This window comes from Spermophilus citellus (genome assembly GCF_964194105.1).
Source record: "Spermophilus citellus genome assembly, chromosome: 2".
NCBI classification, from domain to species: Eukaryota; Metazoa; Chordata; class Mammalia; order Rodentia; family Sciuridae; genus Spermophilus; species Spermophilus citellus.
This window is the reverse complement of record NC_138183.1, coordinates 211,269,979-211,295,517: the sequence shown is the minus strand read 5'-3', so window position 1 is coordinate 211,295,517 and position 25,539 is coordinate 211,269,979. Positions and strand designations below refer to the sequence as shown.

The 25,539-nt window shown below is 40.8% G+C and overlaps 1 protein-coding gene across 6 annotated transcripts in view; it reads left to right on the top strand.

Annotated features, from left to right (window-relative positions):
* The first annotated feature begins 682 nt into the window (after positions 1–682).
* SERGEF (secretion regulating guanine nucleotide exchange factor) overlaps positions 683–25,539 on the top strand; it is a 251,564-nt gene continuing 226,707 nt past the window's right edge. For 5 of the 6 annotated variants that reach the window (XM_081282263.1, XM_081282262.1, XM_081282264.1 and 2 more), the window contains exons 1-5: positions 683–826; positions 4,932–5,067; positions 6,256–6,411; positions 12,155–12,249; positions 15,523–15,583. In XM_081282263.1, coding sequence (XP_081138389.1) covers positions 764–826; positions 4,932–5,067; positions 6,256–6,411; positions 12,155–12,249; positions 15,523–15,583 — 511 coding nt within the window. In that variant the 5' untranslated portion in view covers positions 683–763. Of the gene's footprint in view, positions 827–951; positions 1,325–4,931; positions 5,068–6,255; positions 6,412–12,154; positions 12,250–15,522; positions 15,584–25,539 lie in introns of those variants that run through there. The other variant, XM_081282260.1, reaches the window with a different exon arrangement.

Here is a 25,539-nt window from a genome sequence, read left to right as displayed (position 1 = left end):
TTTGTTCCCAGATCCTAATCCCATATTCCTAATATGTACTGGCACATTTTCCTTCAGGAAAATTTTACTTATTTAACTTCCACAAGCAGTATGACGATGTTTCATAAAAGTCATTATATATGAAAAATCTTTGTTGGAGGAAAATTATCTGTTATTAACCATCAGAATTAGGGTAGGCCATGCACAAGCAAAGAGGGTGGGAGGTTGCCTGCAGGAATAGACGCCAACCAGCCTCAATTCAGCTGCGAGGTGAGAGTCCCCCCTCTGTTCCGGGAATCAAGGGAAAGAACAACGCAGGACACCACACTCGTCTACCAAAAATCTTCCTTCGGCTTTGCAAATGCACATAAAAGCAAGGCACCACAGTTCAGCGATCACACAATCCCGGCCCAGACACCCCTTTGGGTTGTGTGGGATTCCGAGGAGCTAAAAGTGGAGCAGCTTTGCCAACTGTTGAGCGTAGTGCACCTGTATGGAATTATTACTACGAATAGAGGATGAGAGGGCGGGAGAGACAAATGGCAGGCACCCCAGAAGCCAGGGGCGGGGGAATGGCTTCGAGGAACCTCCTGGGTGGCCGGGCCTGGCGGGATCTGGTTGGTCCGCGACTGGTCTCTTGGGGCGCGCGAAACTACCACAGGTCCCGCTCCCCGGCCCCGCCCAGCCCCACCGCGTCGACAGCCCCGCCCCCGCGCGGGGTCTCCGCAGCGTCAATCCTGCTCTGCGCCAGCCCCTCCCGGAAGCGCCGGCGGAGCGTGCCCGCATGGAGCGCGAGCCGTGCGCCGCCTCGGAGGCCGCCCCTGCCGGGCCAGCGCTCTTCGCTTGGGTACGTGACTCCGCCCCCGGGCTTGGGGCGGCCCTAGGGGCTCTCAGGCCTGCGAGGTGGGGGTGTCCGCGTGGGCGGCAGAGGGCAGAAGGGTCGGGGCCGAGACAGGGTTGGAGGATTCTGGGCTGGGTTTGAGGAGGCACGGGAGCGAAGGGTCTTAACGGGGCGATTTAGGGGCCTGCTAGTTGTGGTGTCGGGACTTGAGGGGCTGAGGCGCTGCGGGAGGAACCTGCCTCCAGGTCTGGGGGTCTGTTCTTTCCAGGGCCTCCCACCCACTGGGTGGTAAGGGCTGGAGGCCTGTGTCAGCAGAGGGGCAAGAGTTACTGAATGTGACCCTGGCCAGGAGAGCTCCTGGGATGCCTGCGTGGAGGCCCGGGTGGAGAGAGGATCGCCCGGTCTCAGAGCCCACGGGGCCACCTGTGCCGCCCATCTCGGGTTGCCTGGAGGATGGAGGGCCTTCCTTATCGCCACCATAGCTGGCGAGAGCATCTTTTGGATGTGAGGCCCGTGGTGTGTGGCAGCACGCTAGGCGCAGACCCTGCTTATTTGCGGATACCCTGCTGTGACCACAACTTGCCAGTATTGGAGGCCAGGGAGACTGGGCTGGTGTTGGCTTGATGCGAGCCTTAGTGAGACCTATCTATGTGTGTCTGAGAATGCTTTGTGCACGGAAGCGTGTGGCATGCATGCATGCATGGGAGCAAAGCAAATGTTAAGTCTTGTGGTTCTTGCGAGTACGCATTACGATTGTAATGGCAGGTACAATTTCCTAATATTAATCTCCTTGGCTACATTGTGAGGGGAGGCAGTGAGACTGTGAAGTGCCTCTCTTGGTGCCTGGCACCTTGCAGGTCTCCAGCATATATCTGTTGATTAAAAAAATGAATGAATGATAGGGCTGGGGTTGTGGCTCAGCTTGCCTATCACGTGTGAGGCCCTAGGTTTGATCCTGGGTTTAAAAAAAAAAAGATGAATGAATGAATGAGTCCCTGTGTGGCAGCCACATGTGCTGGTTGTGAAAGATTCCAACTCTTGTATTGGGGAGGATACAAACACACATACAACACATGTGTTGGTATTGAAATCAGCATTTATTGACTGATTTAAAAAATAATTATCAGTCCATGCCTGGCACTTGTTGAATTTAAGGCTGCAGTGTGGCAGAAGGGAGAGGGTGGTGTGGCCTGTATGGCTGACTCTCTGAGGTAGCACTTGAGCTGGGGATGGAGATGCTGTTTCCGGCTTTTTCACATCAGGAGACTGATGTCTGTGGACAGAGGAAATATCTGATAGAAAAAGCTTTTCATATATGTTCTTGATTGTACTGAAATAGAAATATTGTTGAAATTCACCTAGCTCCTGTATTTGGAGGGCTGATGGTATGTTCTTCCTGTTTTGAAATCTTTGTGTGCATGTATTAGTTTCCTTAGGCTACAATAACAAAATATCCTATACTGGGGGGGGTTTAATAGAAATTTATTTTCTCACAGTTCTGGAGGTTTCAAGTCAAAGATCAAGATGTCAGCAGTTTTGGTTTCTTGTAAGGTCTAATGTGGCTTTTTCTTTGTGAGCATTGCTGGTGTCTCTTACAAGACCAATCATATTGGGTTCAGGCTCCACCTTTATGATCTCATTATTTAACCTTATTAACCTCTGAAAAGATACTGCCTCCAAATACAGTCATATTCTGAGGTATTAGAGATTAGGGCTTCAACATAAGAGTTTTGGGGATCGCAGTTCAGTCCATTACAAGGGGATTTACTTTAGGGGTGTGTGTGTGTGAGAGAGAGAGAAAGATGACAGTGGGGCGTGTTTGGAATGTAAGGGATACAAACAAAGGTGGAATTAAATTTTCCTTCATCTTGTTTTAGCTTGGGTTTAGGGTATCTTGCTACATTTTACAAAAATTGGTACCATAATTCGGAACCCCAGAATGCTCATGTCTCACTTTTCTCATGTTCAACAGCCTGCAAGTCTGGTTATGGGACAGGCACGGAGATCTGGGGCTGACTGAGTCCTGTGCATTATACTTCTTACTGTGCCTTTGATCTGACCTTTCCTAGGTGAGGACTTATAGAGCCTTACATTCACTCACCATATAAATAATGTATATCTTCTCTAGGCCAGCACAGTTTCAGATACAGGGCAAATATTTTACAAAACAAAGTTCTGCATCATAGAATTTACTTTTTAGTGGAGAAGGTAGACAGAAAACAAGTAAACATATGCTATACTGTCAAGGAGTGATATGAAGAAAAACAAAGCAAAAAAAGGTGGTAAAGTGCTATTTTAGATAGGGTTATATAGTTGACCTCTCCCCCCTGTCCCCTTTTTTTCCCCCTTATAGACAAGAGTAGGGTCTAGTGAAAGGAATGTGGAATCTAACCTATTGCCTACTCAGGTGTATAACTATGGAAAGTTACTTAAGCTTCCTGAGTCTTAGTTTCTTTATTTGTAAAACCTGAGTGATAGTGTCCTTCTCCTTAGTTGCTGTGAGAGTTAAAGGTGAATGCCCAGTATGAAGAGTATTCATTGTTTGGCATTTGTATTGCCCCTGAGGACCTCAGGGACCTGTGCTCCTGCCATGTCTTATTCTTGCATCCTGTAGTCCTTGCAGCTCAGGATCACTATGAAGATTTTGTTTTATGTTTCGCATGCATTATTTTAAGTCACTTTTCTTTGTTTAGGTGAATTCAAAAACAATATATTTAGAAGCGTTTACTATCCCATCTCCAGGAAGAAGCAATGTAGAATAGATAACTAGAAAAATATTATAAGAATTTCTGAAATCTTTTTTTTTTTTTTTTTTTTTTTTGGTACTGGGGATTAAACTCGGGGGCAAGGCACTCGACCACTGAGCCACATCCCCAGCCCTATTTTGTATTTTATTTAGAGACAGGGTCTCACTGAAGTTGCTTAAATTTTGCTGAGGCGATCTTCCTGCCTTAGCCTCCCAAGCTGCTGGGATTACAGGCATGTGCCACTGTGCCCAGCCTGAAATCTTAATATGATTTTCCCTGTAGGTCCATGATCCCTTATCTTTAATTCTGAAAACCCAAAACTTATTGGACATAGGCTATTTATAGGCTGCAAAAATATTACTGTTTTACTGTTTTGGTTATGGAATGTTGCCTTAGAACTTTGTAGCAGGATATATGATAAAACTACTACCTGGGTTCAAGTCCAGGTTCTATGATGGATTAGCTGTGTGGCCTTGGGCAGATAATCTTTCTGAGACTTGGTCTCCTCATCTGTTATGGGGGGATAACAGTGGTGGATGAAGAAATTTGGTGAATTAACAGGGCTACATTATAACTTTCATGGATCTTTGGTACTTTGTTTTCATATATATATATATATATATATATATATATATATATATATATACACCATCTTTCTTTTAAAACCTGTAAAAATTTTTTCTGAAGTATATTTACTGCAAGGGTTTCAGATTAGGGATTATGGAATTTTATTGTGTTATAACAACAATAGACATGGCCTACTAAGGGAAGCTCTGTTCCCTCATAGGAATCTTACCATGTGAATCTTGGGGTCACAAACATTGCATTTGGAAGGACCCCTGGAGATCACTGTCAGCCTTTTTCATTGGACAAATGAAATAATGACACACCTTGCACAAAATCCTTAGCTAACTTTGATTACAGAAAGTTGTTGCCAGTTTTCCAGTGAAGTTGGGGGGAGAAACATCAAGAACTAGTTCCAGAGTATTTTCTGCCCAGTTTGTTCTTGTCTCCCCCTCATATTTCTTTCTCTAGCTTCCTTAGGTAATTAGCTTTTATCATAAATAAAGCTCTATGCTGTCTCCCAAAAGCAATACAGGGGTGTTGGGGCATTGGAAGGGAAAGGTGAATATTATCATTGGGTAAGTTGTGGATGCAAAGTATCCCTCTTGAAACTGTTTCCTGAGGTGAGCGTTGCCATCTTAATGGGGGTTGCATATAAGAACCCACATTTTAAGAATTAGTGAGCTGTTAACTGTTGTAGGCTCTGAGAGGATGTCAGAGTGAGGAAGATTGAGACAGGTAAATAGACATTGACAATATGGTTTTTATATTTTTTCATCCTTGGCTTATTTTATCCTTAGGGTGCAAATAGCTATGGCCAACTTGGCCTTGGCCATAAGGAAGATGTGCTTTTGCCCCAGCAACTGAATGACTTCTGTAAACCTGAGTGTGTCAGGAGGATCACAGGAGGAGGGGGCCACTCTGCAATTATCACAGGTGATTTCCTTCAAAAGTAGATAACTACTCTTTCTTAGGACATTTTCCCCTAGGCTGTTATGTTGCCATCTTTCAGCCTTTTGTATTTTGCAGAGGAGAACATTTTTCTGAAAGAGCCACATAACCATTGGAGAATCCTAGGTGGTTAGAGCTATAAGAACTTCAGAGATCTTATGGGCCACCCAAGATCCACCACGTTATGCAAATGAAGTTCAGGGAGGAATACTGCTTAAAGTCACAAGGCTAATTAGTGGTAGAGTTGCAACATGTATCATATTTTATGCCGTATGTTATTATTTAACTTTCACATGAATGAGAAATCTTTGCGGTTAGATTGAATATTCCTTGAGAGCAAGGATCTTGCTAGATTTCACAGTATTTAGGATAGTACTTACTGAGTACTATATGTGTTACAGTATTGCAGAGGAGGGCATTTGCAGCTGGTTCAGAATATGACCTTGGAATCAAACTACCTGGGTTCAAGTCCAGGTTCTATGATGGATTAGCTGTGTGGCCTTATGCAGATAATCTTTCTGAGACTTGGTCTCCTCATCTGTTATGGGGGGATAACAGTGGTGGATGAAGAAATTTGGTGAATTAACAGGGCTACATTATAACTTTCATGGATCTTTGGTACTTTGTTTTCATGGACCCCTTCCTCTATAAAGAAATATTGAAAATTACATCTTATAAAAATATATTTTACAATGGTATTTATGTAAAGATTAATATAGTCCAGACTGGATTTTGTATTACATATGTATTGCTATTATATAATTTGTCTTCGTTTTCAAACAATTTGAAATTAAATCATTCTTATGGACTTCTGAAAGTATTATGGACCCCAGATACTATATCTAAAGGATGAATTGACCTCACATATAAAGTTCTTAGAACAGTCCCTAGTACATTCTAACTATTAAATGAACATTGACCTTCTTGTTATAGTTGCTGCTCCATTTTGAGATTGATTGGCCTCTGCTCCAGGACTTGGAGTTTCCATTTAGATACTAGATTTGAGATCCTGGACCCTATGTCATTTGTCTTCAGAACATGCATGGGTTATTAACATTAACTTGGGTGAGAAAAAATTATTTATCTTTGACTTCAAATAGCGAATCCCCTTTGCTCACTTTGGTAGTTGTGATTTCTCCTGTGTATACTAGCACCAAAACCTTTATTTTGCAGATGGAGGAGGCCTTTTTGTTTGTGGCCTGAACAAAGATGGGCAGCTGGGTCTTGGTCACACAGAGGATGTTCTGTATTTTACCCTCTGCAAATCCCTTCTTGGATGTCCTATCCAACAGGTGGCATGTGGCTGGGATTTTACTATTATACTCACAGGTAAGTTCACACCTAGATAAATTGTTATCACTATAAAGACTTTGGAAATTTTGGATTGGAACCACCATTTGACCCAGCTATCCCACTCCTTGGTTTATACCCTAAGGACTTAAAATCAGCATACTATAGTAATTCAGCTACATCAATGTTTATACCAGCTCAATTCACAATAGCTAAACTATGGAACCAACCTAGGTGTCCTTCAATAGATGAATGGATAAAGAATATGTGGTATATATATTCAATGGAATATTACTCAGCTTTAAAGAAGAATGAAATTATGGCAGTAAATGGATAGAGTTAGAGAATATCATGCTAAGTGAAATAAGCCAATCCCCCAAAACCAAAGGCTGAATGTTTTCTTTAATATGCTGATGCTAATTAACAATAAGGGGGGCAGGGAACTAGGGAAGAATAGAGGTACCTTAGATTTGGTAGAGGGAAATGAAGGGCGGGAAGGGGAGGGAATGTGGGGGTAGGAAGGATAGTAGAACGAACAGACATTACTTCACATATGTATGTGACTGTATGACCAATGTGATTCTATAACATGTACACTCAGAAAAATGAGAAATTATATCCCATCTGTGTGTGATATATCAAAGTGCATAAATGCATTCTACTGTCACGTATAACTAAAACAAACAAACAAAAAAAATTCGGGTGAGAATAGCAAGGTGGTGGTGACTGGTGATAAAATGAAAACCTCTTTACTCAAATATTCTCTCTGGTTGCCCTGGAAAATTGCAGAGTACTTTTACAAAGACAGTTTCAATGGTAAAAGAGTCTGGAATTGGGCTGAAAAACTTTGCAAAAGTCTGGGAATGGACTAGATCGCCTTTGGTGGCCACTTCCTGACCCAGAAGTTCTTGGTAGTTGTGTGCTTGGGCTAACTGGTCAGGAGTGCCAGTTAAGGGTTATCATGGGGGGATATGCTGGGGAAGTATGAGGAAGTGGAGATTGTCACAGCAGTGATGGCAGCTTTTCCCACCATGGGATTTACACACACACACACACACACACACACACACACACACAGATATGATTGGACAGAACTTTTGGTTTTTGAAGCTAGATGACAATAGAATGTAGAGGGGTATGGTCAAAGGGTAATAGATAATGTTCATGGGAGCAGCTGGTAATAGTTACTTTGTCAGTTGACTTTTCTGAAACAGTTTTGACTTCTTTGTTCAGCTTTGCCCTTTCTAGCTGGACATACTGGATTTAAAGGACCTCCATAGTTTCTGACCATTATCATAGTCTTCTGGCACAGACATCTTCTGACCATGTCACTCTTCTGCCCTTGTAGAGGTTCACTTGCATAGTATAAATCCCAAGCTTTTTTAGGACATGGTCTTCTATAACTGTTCCCTACTTACCTCTGTTGCCTTGTCTCTCATTCTGCACAATTCCTATGCTTTTATTTCTAGGAATACCAACAAATGCATGCTTTTCTTTCTGTTTGGAACAGGTGCACTAGTCTTTCTGATGAACTTATCCCATCTTTTATGACCTGCTGCTCAGGTGTCACCATTTCTGTTCTGTAGAGGGATTCCATAATATGTGTTGCATTTGACAGTATTTATTAGAATCTAAATAGAACGCTGGGGATGTGACTCAGTGGTAAGTGCTTGCCTACTATGGAAGAGGCCCTGGGTTTGATCAGCAACATACACATCACATATGCATCCTTATATATGTAGAATTTTGAGTAGTAGTTATCATCTGCTGCTGTTTATGAAGTGCTTATTGTGTGTCTGTGTCTGGGTTGTAGGAGTTGATAGATAACACTGTTTCCTGCTCACATTTGGAACCAGTTGTGAGAAAGGCATATGGCAATCAGAGTGGGAGATCTATCAGCTTTTTACTCATCGGGCTCTGGTGGGAGATAGGCTTAATTAGGAGGACAAGTGGTTCTCATACTCCTCTGGTTCAGACTTATTTTCCCACTTCCAATTCTAGGCCTTTCCTACAGGGGAAACCCTTACTGTATGTCAGCCTAGAATGTTTGAGAGGAAGGGGCTAACCCACGCATGTCCTGTCTCTTCTCCCAAACTCACCAATTGGTTAGGTGACCTTATGTTCCTAGGAAGCAGTGATTATGGGGAAGGGCCAGGAGAAAGGTCTGGAATGTTATAATAATTGTTATAGTCAGCTTTTGCATTGTTGTGACCAGAATACCTGACAAGAACAATTTGGAAAAGTTTATTTGGAGCTTGCAGTTTCAGGGGTTTCAGTTCATAGATGGCCAATTCCATTGCCTTGGGCCTAAGGTGAGGCAGCACATCATGGGGGAAGGGCCCAGTGGAGGAAAAGTGCTCAACTCATGGTGGGATCAGAAAGCAGAGAGAGAGAGAGAGAGAGAGAGAGAGAGAGAGAGAGAGAGACACACACACACACACACGTGTGGGGGTGGGGTGGGAAGGGGATAGGGAAGATATATCCTCCCAGGGAATGCCACCAGTGACTCACCTCCTTTAGCCATGCCCACCTGCCTACATTTACCACCCAGTCATTCAAACTTGAATGGACTGATTAGGTCACATCTCATAATTGAATCATTTTACCTCTGAGAATTCCTGCATTAATAGGAGATTTTGGGGGTCACCTCATATCCAAACCATAACATTCTGGCCTATGGCCCCAAAAGTTCAGGTCCATCTTGCAATGTAAAATGCATTTAATTCATCTCCAGTAGTTCCATAGTCTTAACAGTTTTAACATTACCCAAAAGTCCAAGTCCAAAATCTTATCTGAGATTCAAGGCAAACTGCTGGCTGTGAGCCTGTGTAAAAATCAAAAGCAGGTTTTGTCCAATATACAGTGGCACAGAGTAAACGGTTCCATTTCAAAAGGGAGGAATAGAGGCATAGAAGGAAGGAATGAGGCCAGAGCAAGACTGAAACCCAGCTGGACAAACTAGTCCCATAACCCTGCCAGTAACTCTGCATACAGCCTCTAGGACACAAGGCTGTGTTATGTGCTCTCCAGAGGACTTGGGCAGTTCTTGCTTTGCCAGTTGTAGCACACATGGGCTCTCTTTTAGCCTGGCTTTCTCTACAACCAGTGGCTTTTCTTGACAGACAGTCCATGTTACTGACTTCTCTTAATTCCTGGGGTCTCCTTTTCAGCTTTGACTTCACCTTCACAGCTTCACACATCATCCTGTCAGGGATGATGCATAGGGACCGTGACTCTACTGCACTTTACCTGTCCTCTCAGGCTTTCCTTTGAAATGTTGGTGGAAGCCTTCATGACCCCTTAACTCAAGCATCCTGTATTCCTGTAGAACCAGCACCATGTGGTTAATGCCAAGGTCTGACAATACCTGGGCCCCCTGGTGTCATGGCTGCTGTGGCCTGTGAGTGCTTGTGTGTCTCAGCATGGTGAAACAACTTCTAGGCCCCCCTGTGCAATCAGGATACTACCATGTTCTCTTTGCAAAGGACTTTTCCTTTCTAGATCCTTGAACCTGTAATGGGTGTGGTCTTGCAAATTCTTGAGATACCCTACCCTCAAAGCATCTTTCCTATGGTCTCTGTGTGAAGTCCTTACCATCTCTTTAGGGGCTATAATCTCTTCAACAAGCACACCTTCCTTGACCTTAGCTTTACATGCACTTTTGGGGCCAAACTGCAAATTTTAAAAATTCTTTGGTTGTTTTCTGCTCTCAATTCTCACCGTAAACTTGGCTAAATGCTGCCAGCAATATCTATGCCATGGACTGAATACTGTGTTGCCTTGGAATTTATTCTGCCAGATTAATTAGTCTGTCACTTTTAAATTCAGGCTCACACAAAGTCTTAGGACGCGGGTTCTTTATCAGAATATAACACGAGTGGCATCTAGTCCAGTTTCTGAGAGAGTCCTCATTTCCCTCTGAAACCTAATGAACACAGTCCATGTTCCTATTGGGATTCTGAGATCCTACAAGAATCACCCATTAAGCTCTGCTTATAATCTAAAAATTCCCAGCTTTCATCTTTTTTTTTTTTTTTTTTTTTGTGGGGGGTGGGTACCAAGGATTGAACTCAGTGTGGCTCTTAACCACTGAATCACATCCCCACCCCTGTTTTGTTTTTTATTTAGAGACAGAGTCTCATTGAATTGCTTAGCACCTTGCCATTGCTGAGGCTGGCTTTGAACTTGCTATCCTCTTGCCTCAGCCTCTTGAGCTCTGGGATTACAGGTGTGCACCACCGGGCCCAGCTCATCTTTTAAAAAATTTTTTTTTTTTCAGTTTTTGATAGACCTTTATTTTGTTAATTTATATGCGGTGCTGAGAATTGAATCTAGTGCCTCACAAGTGCTAGGCAGGCACTCTACCATTGAGCCACAATTCCAGCCCCAGCTTGCATCTCTAAGCTTCAAAATTTCTCCTGCAAACCAGCTCCAAAGGCTTTTGAACCACATGGTCATGTTAGTCATAGCAATGACCTCACTTGATTTTGTATCACTGTTGTGAGAAACACACTCACCTGTCCAAACCCAGAGAATGGATTGAGAGACAAGAGGTATAGAGAAAGCAAGGCTTTTAATGACAGTCTTGCAAAATTAGGTCTGTGTGAGAAAGCACACCCAGAGCTATTACAATCAGCATTTTATTCAGTAGTGTGCAATGCCCCTCCCCCAGTTCCTCATTGGTTGAGTACTATGGGGTGTACAGTCTTCCTGAATGTTGCCTATTGGGTTATTTAAAGAAATGTACCTTTAGTTGTCTCCACTTCCCTTTGTTCTATTGTGGTAGGAAGGCCTTTTTGGGTTGAATGTATCTTGGCACATACATAATTTATCTTTGTGGGTTAGGCTGACCCCTTCCCCCTACTTCCTGTTTGTGAGGGGGAAGGAGCTGTGAATTTGTCCTACTCTGGTTAACTGCTTTTAACTTTCCACTCTGCTCTCCCCTCTAGCTGCTTTTCTTTCATCTCAAGTAATTTTATATTTAAGGCTAAATATTGTATTCTGAAAATGGACAATTAGACTCTCTATTCTGTGACCAAAATACTTGAAAATAATAACTTAGAGGAGGAAAAGCTTATTTTGGGTTAATGGTTTGAGAGATCTCAGTTCCTAGACAGCTGACTTCATTGCCCTGGGCCTAAGGCAAGGCAGTGCATCATGGGTGCCAGGCCCAGTAGAAGAAAACTGCTTGGCTCAGGGTGGGATCAGGAAACAGAGAGAAAGAGTGGGGTATGGAGGGAGAGGGAGAGGAAAGGACCCACAAGGAACATACCTCCTTCCACGGAATGCCCCCAGTGACTTGTCTCCTCTAGTCATGCCTGTCTGCCTACAGTTACCACCCAGTCATTCAAACTAGGATGGACTGATTAAGTTACAGCTTTCATAATCAAATCATTTAACCTCTGAATTTTCCTGTATTAACAGGAGATTTTGGTGGATGTCTCATATTTAAACCATGACAGTGATGGAAATGCTGTCTCATGGAAACCTGAAAAGTAGGGAATAGGTATCTTCTCATTCCAGTACTAGGTGCTAGCCTGTGTTCTGCACAGATAATTTGCCATTAATGACAGAGTGTAATAATAATCTATGTAGAACACTTTGCCCAGTGCTGCGTACTTTCACTCCTAGATTAATAATAGCAGGGAATTGGTTCTGAATGTACTGAAGCTTGGCATCTCTATGTTTTTTCATGCTTTTGCATTTCTTACACTTTAGTATTCACCCATTGTTCACATGTCTCACTTTATAGATTTGCAATTTATTTATTTGTATTTTGCAGAAAATGGTCAAGTTCTATCATGTGGATCCAATTCCTTTGGCCAGTTAGGAGTCCCTCATGGGCCTTCAAGATGTGTGGTTCCCCAGGCCATAGAGGTGAGGATATCTAATATGGGAGGATATCTAATATTGCTTGTGTCCTGTTAAAGTGTTTCCAGTCTATTACAGTTATCCTTACCCATAGAAAATCCATGGAGTAGCAGAATTTGAGCTGAAAATAAGTATTTATGGGAAAAAATTTGTTTTGGGGGAATTGATGTTATGAGCAAAAAACCCACACCTCTGGTTAATCCTTATATACATTATAAAGTTTTATAAACCAAAATAATAAAGTTAATATACCCTATAAGGATAATAATGACATTTTAAAATTCCAAGATTAGTAATAATGGGAATTATGAGAGAGGTTCAAGATAAAAATGACTTGCCTAGAGACATTAAGCTAAGCATTATAGGCTAGTGCTATCCAATAGAAATATAATGTTAACCCCATATGTAATTTAAAAATTTATAGTAGCTTTGTTTAAAAAAGTAAACAAAATTAATTTTTAAATAATAGCTTTATTGAGCTACAATACATATATCATAAAATTTACCCTTTTAAGATGTAGAATTCAGTGGTTTTTAGTGTATTCTAGATATGAGCAGCTGTTGCCATAATATAATAATTTTAGAACATTTTCATCACCATCTAAAGAAACTACTCAGTAGCAGTCACTTTCCATTTTTCTGTCCCCCAGTCCCTAGTGACTAATAATCTAATTTTGTATGCATTTGCCTGTTTTGGTTGTTTCACATAAGTGTAATTGTACCATATTTGACCTTTTGTGTCTAGCTTCTTTCTGTTCATGTGATGTTTTCAAGTTTTATCCATGTTTCAGCATGCAGGTGAAATTAACTTTAATTACTTTGAAACTAATCCAGTACATCCAAGTTATTATCATTTCAGTGTGTCACCAATATAAAATTTATACTTGAGATATTTTATACTCTTTATTTTGAACTAAGCCTATGAACTTTGGCGTATATTTTTTATTTAGAGTATGTCTCAGTTTAGTCTAATCACATTTCAAGTGTTCATTGCCTACATGTAGCTAGTGACTTATATATCAGATAGTACAGTGTGAAACAGGCTCTTCTCTCTCTCTCTCTTTTTTTTTAACCTTTGTTTTTAATCTGGCTGGAGATTGAACCCACAGGTGCTTAATCATTGAGCCTCATCCTCAGCCCTTTTTATTTTTTATTTTGAGACAGGGTCTGACTAAGTTACTTAGAGCCTTGTTTAGTTGCTGAGGCTGGCCTCAAACTTGAGATCCTTCTACCTCAGCCTCCCAAGCTTCTCGGATTACTGGCATGTGCCATCAAACCTGGCTGAAACAGAGCTCTTGACCCTAGTTCAGAGCTCTTTTCACTGCCTCAAACTTAAAATGTACACTTTTGTGAAGTTTATATTTTATGTGATCACAAGATAAATATGGAATTTTTAAAGAAATATGCTAAAAACTAAAATAAGTTCACCACCCAAGCTATTTAAGAGTGGAAAATCTCTTTTCTTTGGAGAGAGTTTAGTCCTGCTCCTATCATCGTGCTGAATTGAGTTGTGATCTGAGATGTGTTATTTGGGGGTAATAGTTCCCATAGTATGCATACAAGTCTAGGCTCTATATTCCCTGCTGTGGGAAATGTTATAGTTCCCAATTGCAAGTAGATGGCCTTGTAAGAACCTACATATAAGTCATAATTAATTTAGCTTAATTATAATTAATATAATTAAAGAGGACAGAGGAACAATGGTTAAAATATATTGGATGACAGAAAGAAAAATTAAAAGGAAGGTATATTCAAGTTTTATCAGCAGGAAGATTTGCTCTTCTCCAAGGCTAATGTGATTGGGGACTCCACTTAAATAGTAAAGTCTCCAGAATAAAGAAGGCCAGAGCTTTGTCCTCTATGCTGATCAGACTGCCTCTGGGTGTTGTATTCTTTGTGGATTTGGTGCTTAGGTAGTGGGCACAGAGGTATATAAGACTCAGATTCTGCCCTTGAGGTCCCCAAAGAAATACATTATGGACTTTAAATAAACAAATGTGATTAAAGCCTCCTGTGGTAAGTGATTGATGCATTTACAATTCCTTTAAGAGAAAGAAATAGAGCCAACCAAAGCATATTTATAGGAGAGAAACCAGGAGGGAGAGAGAATTTGAAGCTCAATGATAGCTGGTGGAACTGGGGATATTTTGCCTAAAGAAGAGATCTACATTAGTTATTCATTGTTACATAGCAAATTACCCCCAAACCCAGCACCCTAAAACAATAATCATTATTTTATTGTTTTGAGAGTCAGGAATCAAGGAACCACCAGCTGGTTTATTCTCAAGGTGTCAGTCAATATCAGCTGGTGTATACACGGTCTCTGAAGGAGAAACTGGCTGGCAAATCCATTTCTAGCTGTCTCATAGGGCTGTTGGCAGGAGGCTTCAGTTCCAGCCATGTGGGCCTCTCTAAAAGACTATTCAGACATGGTAGGGAGGCTTCTCCCAAGAGTGATTTGAGAGCTGGAGATGCCAGGCAGGAAGTCTCCCTGCCTTTTATCACTTCATCTCTGAGTCACTTATCTCTTCCTTATTCTTTTTATTAGAAGTGTGTCACTAAGTCCAGCCCACACAGGGGAGGGGAATTAAGCTCTACATCTTGAAGTGAGTAGTATCAAAGAATTTGAGGACCTATTTTTAAAACCACCACAAGATGTCTTAGAGAGGACATGACAACTGTCTTCAAATATTTGGAAAGCATTGTCAGAAGCTACAGGCAGATAGATTTGGCTCCACTGAAAGAGAGAAATGAAACTCTGCAGAGATGGAACAGGCACCTGGGGAGGTTGTGAGCCCTGTGTCACTGGAGGTTGGTGTTGGGCAGGGGTTGGATGACCACCTGCTGGAGGAGTTTCTAGCATTGGAGAGGGATTGGACTAAATCAGAAGTGGGAAAACTAGAACATAGCTGTGCCCATTCATTTTTGTATATTCTATAGCTGTTTTCATTATAGTATCAGAGCAGAGTTGTGCAACAGGAACCATGTGACCTGTAAAGTCTAAAATATATACTATCTAGTCCTTTTAGGAAACATTTATTAATCCCTGGACTGGATGACCTTGAAGGTCTCTCCCAGCCCTATGAGGCATTGTGACATATTTTTAAAGTGTTTTTTTCTTTTAAGGATAAATATAGAAGTATTTATGGGTAGAATTGTTGGCAGAAGAAGGCTAACGCAGCCAGACACATATTGAAGACCATACTGCATTGTATTTGGGTATAAAATACATAAAATTCTGTAGATGGATGATCTAAGTCCTTTTCTTTGTTTTGACAGCTCCTGATGGAAAAGGTTGTTTGTGTTGCTGCTGGACTGAGGCATGCATTAGCTGCTACAGGTGATCATTTTGCCTTTATTTTCTAAATGCACGTTAGTAAGGAGGAACTGAGCTTTAGGAGAAAAATGCTTTAAGGAGTATTTAAAAAAGTCCTCACCTGTTGTAGTTCTGATTAAAAGGAGGGAATGTAGGGCAGAAGTCATGTAGGAAAGCCTATAGTAGGAGGAAGGAAGGAAGGAAAAAAAATTTTTAGTTCTAGGTATGGTTTTAAATTTTTCTTGGTTTGATTCATTTAATCATTACAACCAGGAAGAGATATGAGTTGAGTTTTTACATGTGACAAAACTGAGGCCCAGAGAGGTTAAAGTGCTCGTGTAAGGTTATGTGTGGTAAGATGGGAAGAGGTAGAGCTGGGATCAGAGTCTGGGATGGTTGAAATTCCAAGTCACGTGGTCTTCTCAGGGAACTGCGTTGACTTCCTAGCAGATTTTAATATGTATTAATTTCAAAGCTTGACATGAACTTGTTTCCTGTACCATGAGTGGGTGATAAAGACTGTATGTGAGATGGAGAAGGGAGACAGCATGTGGATTTTGCTTAGACCCTGGGCATAAAGGTAAATAGAGTCAGGTTTTTCCCTAGGAGTCCTAAAGTTTACAAATACAGTGATTAATGCATATACAGTTCCTTTAAAAAAGAGAGAGCTCGGACTGGGGTTGTGGCTCAGTGGTGGAGCGCTCACCTAGCATGTGTGAGGCCCTGGGTTCAATCCTCAGTGCCACATAATAAATATAATAAAGGTATTGTGTCCAATTAAAACCAAAAAATAAATAATTAAAAAAAGAGAGCAACCAGAGCATATTAATTTTTTTTTGATAATTGTAGATTAACAATATACCTTTATTTTTATTTGTTTATTTTTAAGGGGTGCTAAGGATCAAACTCAGTACCTCACACACGCTAGGCAAGTACTCTGCCACTGTGAGCTACAGCCCCAGCCTCAGAGCATATTTTCAGGAGAGAAACTAGGAAGGAGAGAGAATTTGAAATGCAGGGATGGGTGGGAAAACAGTGACCCTTTGACCTTTTCTCTTTTATTTTTCGGTCACATTCCTTTTGTCCTTATGCACAATACTAATTAGTGGTGGCAGACAAGCTTCTGTGCGTTGTCCAGTTGTAGAGTGGAGAGAAGAGAAGGTGAGGAAGGAAAATTCAGTGCAGCACTGTACTGATCATCTCCTACAGCTTAACCTTGATCTTATATTTTTCAAAAAGATTAAAATTATGTATATTGATAATTGTAGATTTATATGCAATTATAAAAAATGAAATAAACCTTATGTGCTGTTCTTCTAGTTTTCCCCAATGGTAACATTTTACAAAATCGTAGTGTATACTCAGCTAGTATATCAACATTGATACAGTCGAGACACAGAACAGTTCCATCCTCATAAGGGTCTCTGACGTTGCCCTTTTACTGCCACATTCGCTTCCTGCCTGTCCCCATTTCCTTCTTAGTCCTTGACCAGTACTCTTCTATTTTCCATCTTTATAATGTTTTCATTTTAAAAATGTTGTATAAATGGTATCATATAGTGCCTAATCCTTTCTGAGGTTGACTTTTTTCAATCAGTACAGTTCCCTGGAGATTCTTCCAAGTTATGTGTACCAATAATTCACTCTTTTTTATTGCTGAGTAGTATTCCATAGTATGAATGTATCACTCACTATAATAGTCTTCCAGGGATGCTGTCAAAAATGCCACAGACTGGGGGCTTTAAACAACATAAATTTATTTTCTCACCATTATGGAGACTCAAAGTCCAACATCAACATGCTGCTAGAATTGGTTTCTGGGGACGCATCTCTTTCTGGTTTGTAGATGGCCACCTTCTTGCTGTTTCCTCTTATCATCTTTCCTCTGTGAACTTGTGCAAAGAGAGATTTCCAGTGTCTCTTTCCCTTTTTTATAAAACCACCAGTCCTACTGGATTAGGGCCTCCCATATGATATCATTTCACTTTTATTTTCTCCTTTGGGTCCTCTCTCCAAATATAGTCACATTGGGCATTAGGGATTTAACATCTGAATTTTGGTGGGACACAGTTAAGTCTATAACAATAACTGTTAAATCAATCACTCATTGAAGAACATCTGGGTTATTTGCAGTTTTGAGCTATTAAGAATAGCGCTACTATATGCATTTGTGGACAGGTTTTATCTACCACGCGGCCTGCGCAGTGGTTTCATTAATGAGGTTCTGGCATTCAGTTAGTTAGAAGAGATCAAAATAAAACACACAGACAGTACCTTATTTTAATGCTAGGTCCGAGACGGCTCGGTCTCCCTGTTTCCCTGCCTCCAGCCGCTCAGCAGGGCAGCGAGGATTACTCTGGGCTAGCAGGAGAGAGAGAGAGCGAACACGCCGGGGATCAGCCTTTTATTTGGGGGAAACAAGAGATTCAGGGGAGAATTCCATCCAATGAAGGTTGAGGGGGGGCTGTACTCCAAGGTCAGGGTCAGTGATTGGGTCTCCAGGGTCAGTGGTTACGCACACCCCCACACGGATGGGCTCTCTCATCAGGAAAGGGTCGGGATAACTCCGACACAGCCAGAGTGCCTCAGGCCCTTAACGGGAGTCACCCAATCACGTGTCAGAATGGCTCCCCACATATTCCCCCTTTTTATTCTTAACAATGAGGCGGCGGTTCACTCTCTGGAGTCCCCGGATTCTTGATTGGAGGACTCGCCATCCTATAGTTACAATACAAAAGAGAATTAACAGCAAAGAGAATAATCCAATAATGTACCAAGCGGAGTGTTTAAGAATATTTCCAGGGTTGAATCCATTTAACTCCTTCAATATTTGGTTAGCCAAAGAAGAAGGATCTGAAAAATCAGCTCTATTATTTTGAATGTCTTGGATATGGTGATGAAGTTCCAGAATATCCAAGCTATTATTACTATTTTGCCATATACCTAATAAATGGTTTTTAACCTTCTCCCAATCCCAGAGAGAAGCATTGTACTTGGCAGCTGTAACACATACATACTTATAATTAGCATGGCATTTAAGCCTTTCCTTAAATTTTAAGGCTGAAAGTTCATTACCAATGTTAATAACAGTCGCCTCTAAGGCGTTTAATTTAGTTTCAATCCTTTCATCAATATTTACTTGATTACGCAGAGCCTTGGAAGTATTTTGAGCTAAATTATTAAGAAATTTTGCATGCTGAATATTCTGAGACAATGTCAGAGATGCAGAGACGGTTGAGGCAATAAATGAGACCAGTGCTAAGACACCAACAATTATGACTCCAATAGCACGTTTAGGTCTTGTTAGCTGGGCATGAATTTGCTGTAAAACTTGTAAACCAGCATCAGCATACCATGGCTCTGAAATATTAGCAGGTAATAAAACAAAAGAGGGCTGATGAAGTATCAGCACTCCTTTTCCTCCATTATACCTAGAAATACAATTGGTTAGGTTGCACTTATTACAAGTAACAAAATATCTATCATCTATCCATCTAACTTTTACATTTCCAATAATTAAAACATAAGGAGATTGGACACAGGCTCTTAGGCCATAGCAAAATCCCTCTTTACAGTTCTTGCCAACAAATTTTGGTAAAGGTTTGTCTGAAAAATGTAAATACTCTGAGGCAGCAATTAAACGCCAAATATCTCTTTGAATGCCTCCTTCACTATAAGTCAAAATATTACTAACAAATCCTGCAGGTGTCATAGCAGAATTTCTTCGTAATTGTCTCTTATCAATTTTTGGAGACCAGTCTAAAATATACCCACTAGTTTTAGACACCTTATGTAGTACAGGAAAGGTATTTACACAATCCATCCATTTAGGAAAGGTGCCAATTTCAATTGTAGAACTATTTGGACAGTGGGGTACCGGTGGAGGTTTTGCAGAAATGACTGGCTTGTTATGGGAAAGTCCCATCTTAATTATTGATCTAGTATTAGGTTTTAAGTCTCCATAAATAGAATTATTTGTCAGTCTAGGTTTACCAATCGCTGTCTTTTCTTCGAATGATACTTTCAGACAGCCAGCATGTTTATCATGTGACCAACATAAAGGTAATTGGGCACTGTAGCCAGAATAATTAAATCTAGTCACATGATTGGGAGTAATATGAGTATCTGTAAATCCTCCCATCATGAATGAGTCATTAGTAAATACTGGAATAGATTCTCCAGTCCACACAGCTGGGTGTACCAGGGGTGGATCTGGGAAATAAGTCCAATAAGTGTCTATTTGATTCCCTTTTACCTGACAGCCCAGTAGGGCAATTACTGTCGCTACCATCAAGACTGGTGTCCTGTTCTTTCCTAGGCGTCGAAGTATTTGGGAAGCCTGGGTTGTCAATTTCTTCACATCTTTCCATGAAATCAGCTTCTCAGCTGGTTCAATCTGGTCTTTCTTCATCTTTTTCCGGTATCTCCTCCTTCTGGGTTGTGGCTCCTCCGTGTCTATCCTCAGTCGCTTGAGTCTGGGTTCTATTTCCTCCATGTCTGATGGCACGTTCAGGCACCCAGATGGGACGGAAAGCACCTTCTGGAAAAACACAAGCATGCCCTCGGCCCCATGATATTACCGGATCTGGGCCCTTCCACTGACCAGTCTGTAAATCTTTCCACAGAACTCTGCCTAATGGGCCTGTCACCGAGGGAGACATTTGCCTCTCAGCAGCAGTGTGACCTTCTGTGTCACAGTTTAAAAAATTTAAAACAAATAAGGCATGATTAAGGCTATTTTGGGGAGTCATTATCTTATTCCCCCTTTTTAATTTTTGTAATTGAAGTTTAATAGATAAATGAGCTCGTTCTACAATGGCTTGACCTTGGGGGTTATAAGGAATTCCTGTTTTATGATTAATTTGAAACTCTTGGCAAAATTGTTGAAAAGCAGAGCTTACATAAGCTGGAGCATTATCTGTTTTAATCTGCATAGGACACCCTAAAACAGAAAAAGCTGCTAAGCAATGAGAAATTACATGTTGAGTATTTTCCTTAGTACGTGCTGTGGCAAAAATAAATCTAGAATAAGTGTCCACTATGACATGCACATAACATTGCTTACCAAATTGAGGAATATGAGTTACATCCATTTGCCATATTTGATTTGGTTTTAAACCACGGGGATTTACCCCTGATGGCAGAGATGGAGTGTAAATAACACACTTAGGGCATTGGCTTACAATCTGACGAGCCTGTTCTCTGGTAATACTAAATTTTTTACGTAAGCTAGAAGCATTTTGATGATGCAAGGAATGGGAAGCTAGGGCACAGTCATATGAAGACATCTGTTGACAAAAAGCTACTAATTTATCAATATTATCATTACCTGCAACCAAAGGTCCAGGGAGGCTAGAATGTGCTCGGATATGTCCAATAAAATATGGGTACTTCCTCATTAGCACTGTCTTTTGTAAATTATGAAATAATTCAAATAACTCCTGTGATGAAGTAAACCCAATAACTGAGGTTTCAATATTTTTGGTAACTCTGACTGCATATAAGCTGTCAGAATAGATATTAATAGGCTCATTTGAAAAATAATCTAAGGCCAAAATCAGGGCTTGAAGTTCTGCCCTTTGAGCTGAAGTATAAGAAGTTTGTATTACCTCTGTATGAACACGGCTGAAGAAACCTGCCTTACCAGAGCTGGAACCATCTGTGAACACCGATAAAGCTCCCTCTATTGGATGGGAAAGTACAATCTTTGGAAAAATAAGTGATGTTAATGATGCAAATTGTACAATCTTATCACGAGGATAATGGCTATCTATCTGGCCAGGGAAATCTGCAAAAGCTATCTGCCATGAACTAGAAGTTTGAAAAAGCCAATTAGTCTGTTGAACAGAAAATGGAATAATTATGATATCAGGCTCAGATCCAATTAATTGTAAAATCCTAGTTCTACCCTTAATCACTAATTGAGCTGTAGAATCATGAAAAAGTGTTAATGTCTTTTGAGGGGAATGAGATAAGTAAATCCATTCAATAACTCCTAATTTTTGCCATATGGCTCCTGTTGGGGTATGTTCAGTTGGAAATATTAATAAATATATTATTTCTTTAGGATCTATTCTAGTAAGCTGTGCATTTTTAATTGCAATTTCCACTTTCCTTAAGGCTGCTTTGGCCTCCAAAGTTAGTTGACGTGGAGAGGTTGGAGAAGGATTTCCTTGTAATATCTGAAATAAAGGACTTAACTCAGAAGTAGTTAACTTTAAGGATGGTCTTAGCCAGTTAATATCTCCTAATAGTTTTTGAAAATCATTAAGGGTACGTAACTCCTTAACTCTTATCTGAAGATTTTGAGGACGGATTGTACTCCCTTGAATTATCTGACCTAGATATTGAAAAGGAGATACCTTTTGAATTTTTTGAGGAGCTACACTTAAACCCATAATTGTAAGTGAGGTCTCTAACTGAGTAAAAATTTCTGAAAGTACTTCTGAATTAGCATGGGCCAATAATATATCATCCATAAAATGAATAATGTATGCATCAGGGAAGCTATTTCTAATGGGATCTATTGCCTGATCAACATATTTTTGACACAGGGTAGGGCTATTACGCATTCCCTGAGGGAGGACTTTCCAGCAGTATCTTTTAACAGGTTCCTTAAAATTAACTGCTGGGACAGTGAAAGCAAATTTTTCACAATCTTCAGGATGTAACCTTATAGAGAAAAAACAGTCTTTTAAATCTATTACCATCAAGCTGTAATCTAAAGGAATGGCTGTGGGGGAGGGAAGTCCTGGCTGTAATGATCCCATAGGCCGAATTGCCTGGTTTATTGCCCTTAAATCCTGTAATAATCTCCAATTTCCTGACTTTTTCTTAATAACAAAAATAGGTGTATTCCAAGGGCTAAGTGTTGGTTCAATATGACCAGCCTGAAGTTGTTCCTCAACTAATCTATGAATTATTTTAAGTTTTTCCCCTGAGATGGGCCACTGAGAAATCCAAATAGGCTCTTCTGTGAGCCACGTAATTTTTTCAGCTGTTTTAAGGATCGGGGAAGTACTCAGTGCCCCTAATAAAAATTTTGTCCTGAAGTATTTACTAATCCTTGCCGTGTAGACTGGCTTGTAAACAGATATTTCTCCTGAAAGTTTTTCCTATCATCTCCAGGAAAATACCTTTGATTAATTTCTTCAACTGACCTTATAGAATTTGGGGTGACTAGTAGCAGTCCCATTTTGGCTAGTATATCTCTTCCCCATAGATTAGCTGGTAAAGACTCTAACACATAAGGCTTAAATATTCCACTGTTCCCATCAGAATCTTCCCAACGGAGATAGTTGGCACTTTGAGCAGGCTGTGAAATTTTTCCTATTCCTTCTAGATTAGCTGAGGCTGTATGTAGAGGCCATGTCCTGGGCCAAAATCGGCTGGACAACACGGAGCTATCAGCCCCTGTGTCAATTATTCCTAGGAAATTTTTATTATTAATTCTAAGTTTTAATAAAGGGCGTTCTTGTCGTACTAACTGGGACCAATATACTCTGTCCGGCGGTTTAGAAACTGAATCTGCCGGCAGGTGCCTTTCTGAGACACAAGGCAATAATATTAATTGAGCAAAAATATCCTTTGGGGTGAGTCTTAGGGCATAATTGGATCTTACAGTAACATATAATTGCCCTCTAAATTCTGAATCTATCACACCAGGTATTACTTCAATAGCTCCCTTTAAATTATTACGCCCCAAAATTAAACCTACAGTATTTTCAGGAAGCGGCCCGAAAATCCCAGTAGGGATTTGTGTTGGTCCCGTTTCAGGATCTAATTCAACTGTCTCTGAAGGTCCTAAGAAAACTGTCTGTGATTTATGTCTCTGCTCTGGTAAAAATCGCGGACTGTCCTGGTCGGCGCCGCTAGTGACGTCACACTGTGCGACGTCTCCCCATATTGTTTCTGGGCCCGGGGAGGGGCCGAACGGAAGTTTTTTGTCCCCTCGCTAGGAGGAAATACTTGTGGCGAGAAGGCGGGCTCATCCGCGCCACCCGAATCAACCACGTGGCGCCGAGTCCTGCAATATCTATTATCGCCAGTAGATGGAGCCCTAAACCTAAATTTGCGTTGGCGACATTCGTAGGCGAAATGACCGGGTTTTCCGCAAACGTAACACTTGCTGCGGGACTTCTGAACTGAATTTTGTGGCCCCAAAGTTTCCTTTAATACTGTTGCTAAGGCTACCGTTTGCAACTGAGTGGAATCTAAGTCAGAACACAAGCGAATATACTCAGAAATTGTTCCTTTCTTACGATGGGGGCGGAGAACATCTTGGCAAATTTTGTTTGCGTTCTCAAAAGCCAATTGTCTAACAATAAATTCGCTAGCTCCTGGGTCTCCGATGGACCTGTTTGCAGCCTGATATAGTCGGGCTACGAAATCTGAATAAGTCTCATTGGCACCTTGTCTGATTTTGGTAAGAACTAAATTGGACTGGTCCTTGGGGACAATTTGCCTCCAGGCACGTTTTGCACAATCAGTTATTTGATTGTACACTACAAAATCATAATTTAACTGTCTTTCTAAATCAGCAAAATCTTCAGTCCCTAAAAACATCGCTACTGGCGTTTCTATGCCCTGTCTTCTGTTTCTTTCTGCCTGTTCATTACAAAAATCAGTCCAGTAAGTTTTCCAAAGTAAGTAATTTCCCCCGCTCAAACAAGATCTGGCTAAAAAAACCCAGTCACTAGGAGGAAGGGGTTGTGAGCAGATATTTTCTATCAGACTCTGAACAAAAGGCGAATTTGGGCCGTACGTTTCACATGCATTTTTTAATTCCTTGATAGTTTTAAATGGAATTACAGCATGAATTCTAACTCTCTGATTTTGCTCATCAGTTTGCTCAAAAACTGGAAAGAGGTGAAAACCAGTAGTATCCTCCCCCATTTCTTGAGCCTTCTTAATACCTTGCTGAACTGGGGTAAGAAAAGTCATCTTTAATTTAGCACACCTGTTAAATTTGGTTCTTCTAGCAGGTATCGGCTGAATTTTTAGGGCTTGGGCAGGTGGTGCTAAATGCAATCTATTAAAATTTCTCTCTAAGTCCTGAGTTTCTATGTCTAATTCTTCTTCCTCAGACTGCGAGCTGCTATCAGACTCTGTACTATCGCCATTTGGAATTTGGGTTTCTAACTCACGTGGCTGAGAAGAAACCTGAGCCCCGCTAGGAGTTTCCTTTGTATTTTCCTCTCCAGGAAGATTGGTTACCACTTCTGGAGGGCTCTCCAAGATTAGAGATGCTTCTTCTTTATCATGCTGTTCTGTATAATCTGTCTGCGGGCTAGCTTGCACATTTCTAACCTTTGTTTTAGCTCCTAGCGCTTTTGTTTTAAAACGGCTCAAAGGAAAGGAAATTAATTTAGCCTCAGGCTGATTTTCCATTTGAATAGACCTAATGGCTCTTTGAATACCTCTCAGAAGCTCTTCTGGTGGCCACGGACTCTGGTCCATGTATTCAAAGAGACAAATTTCTAGGGCCGTCCAAGTTTTCTGTATATTCTCTATGCCTCCAGGTATTTCAGTAGAAAGACAAACTCTCTGTAACTTTCTTCCTAATTTCTCCCAAGTAAGTAAATTTGGAGACTCTTGGTCACAAAACCAAGGACAATATTCACCTACAATCTTTAAGAATTGTAATAACTGAGTTTTCTTTATCTGTTTTCCTTTCTGATTAATTATACTGTCTAAAATAGTTAGATACATTTCCTTATCCGAAGAAGTAGAATTTCCCATTTTAAGTAAATTAACGTCTCTTTCCTTCAATATTTTCCGGTACTTTTGTGACTCAAATGTCACTTTTTCCTTTCTCTTATTTCTTATTTTCTTTATCCTCTTTATTACTTTATTTCTATTTCCTTAATCTTTTTAGCGCGCGCTCCCACTCAATCTAACTAATTCAGAATGCCCCCCTCTTGGGCGCCAATTCTACCACGCGGCCTGCGCAGTGGTTTCATTAATGAGGTTCTGGCATT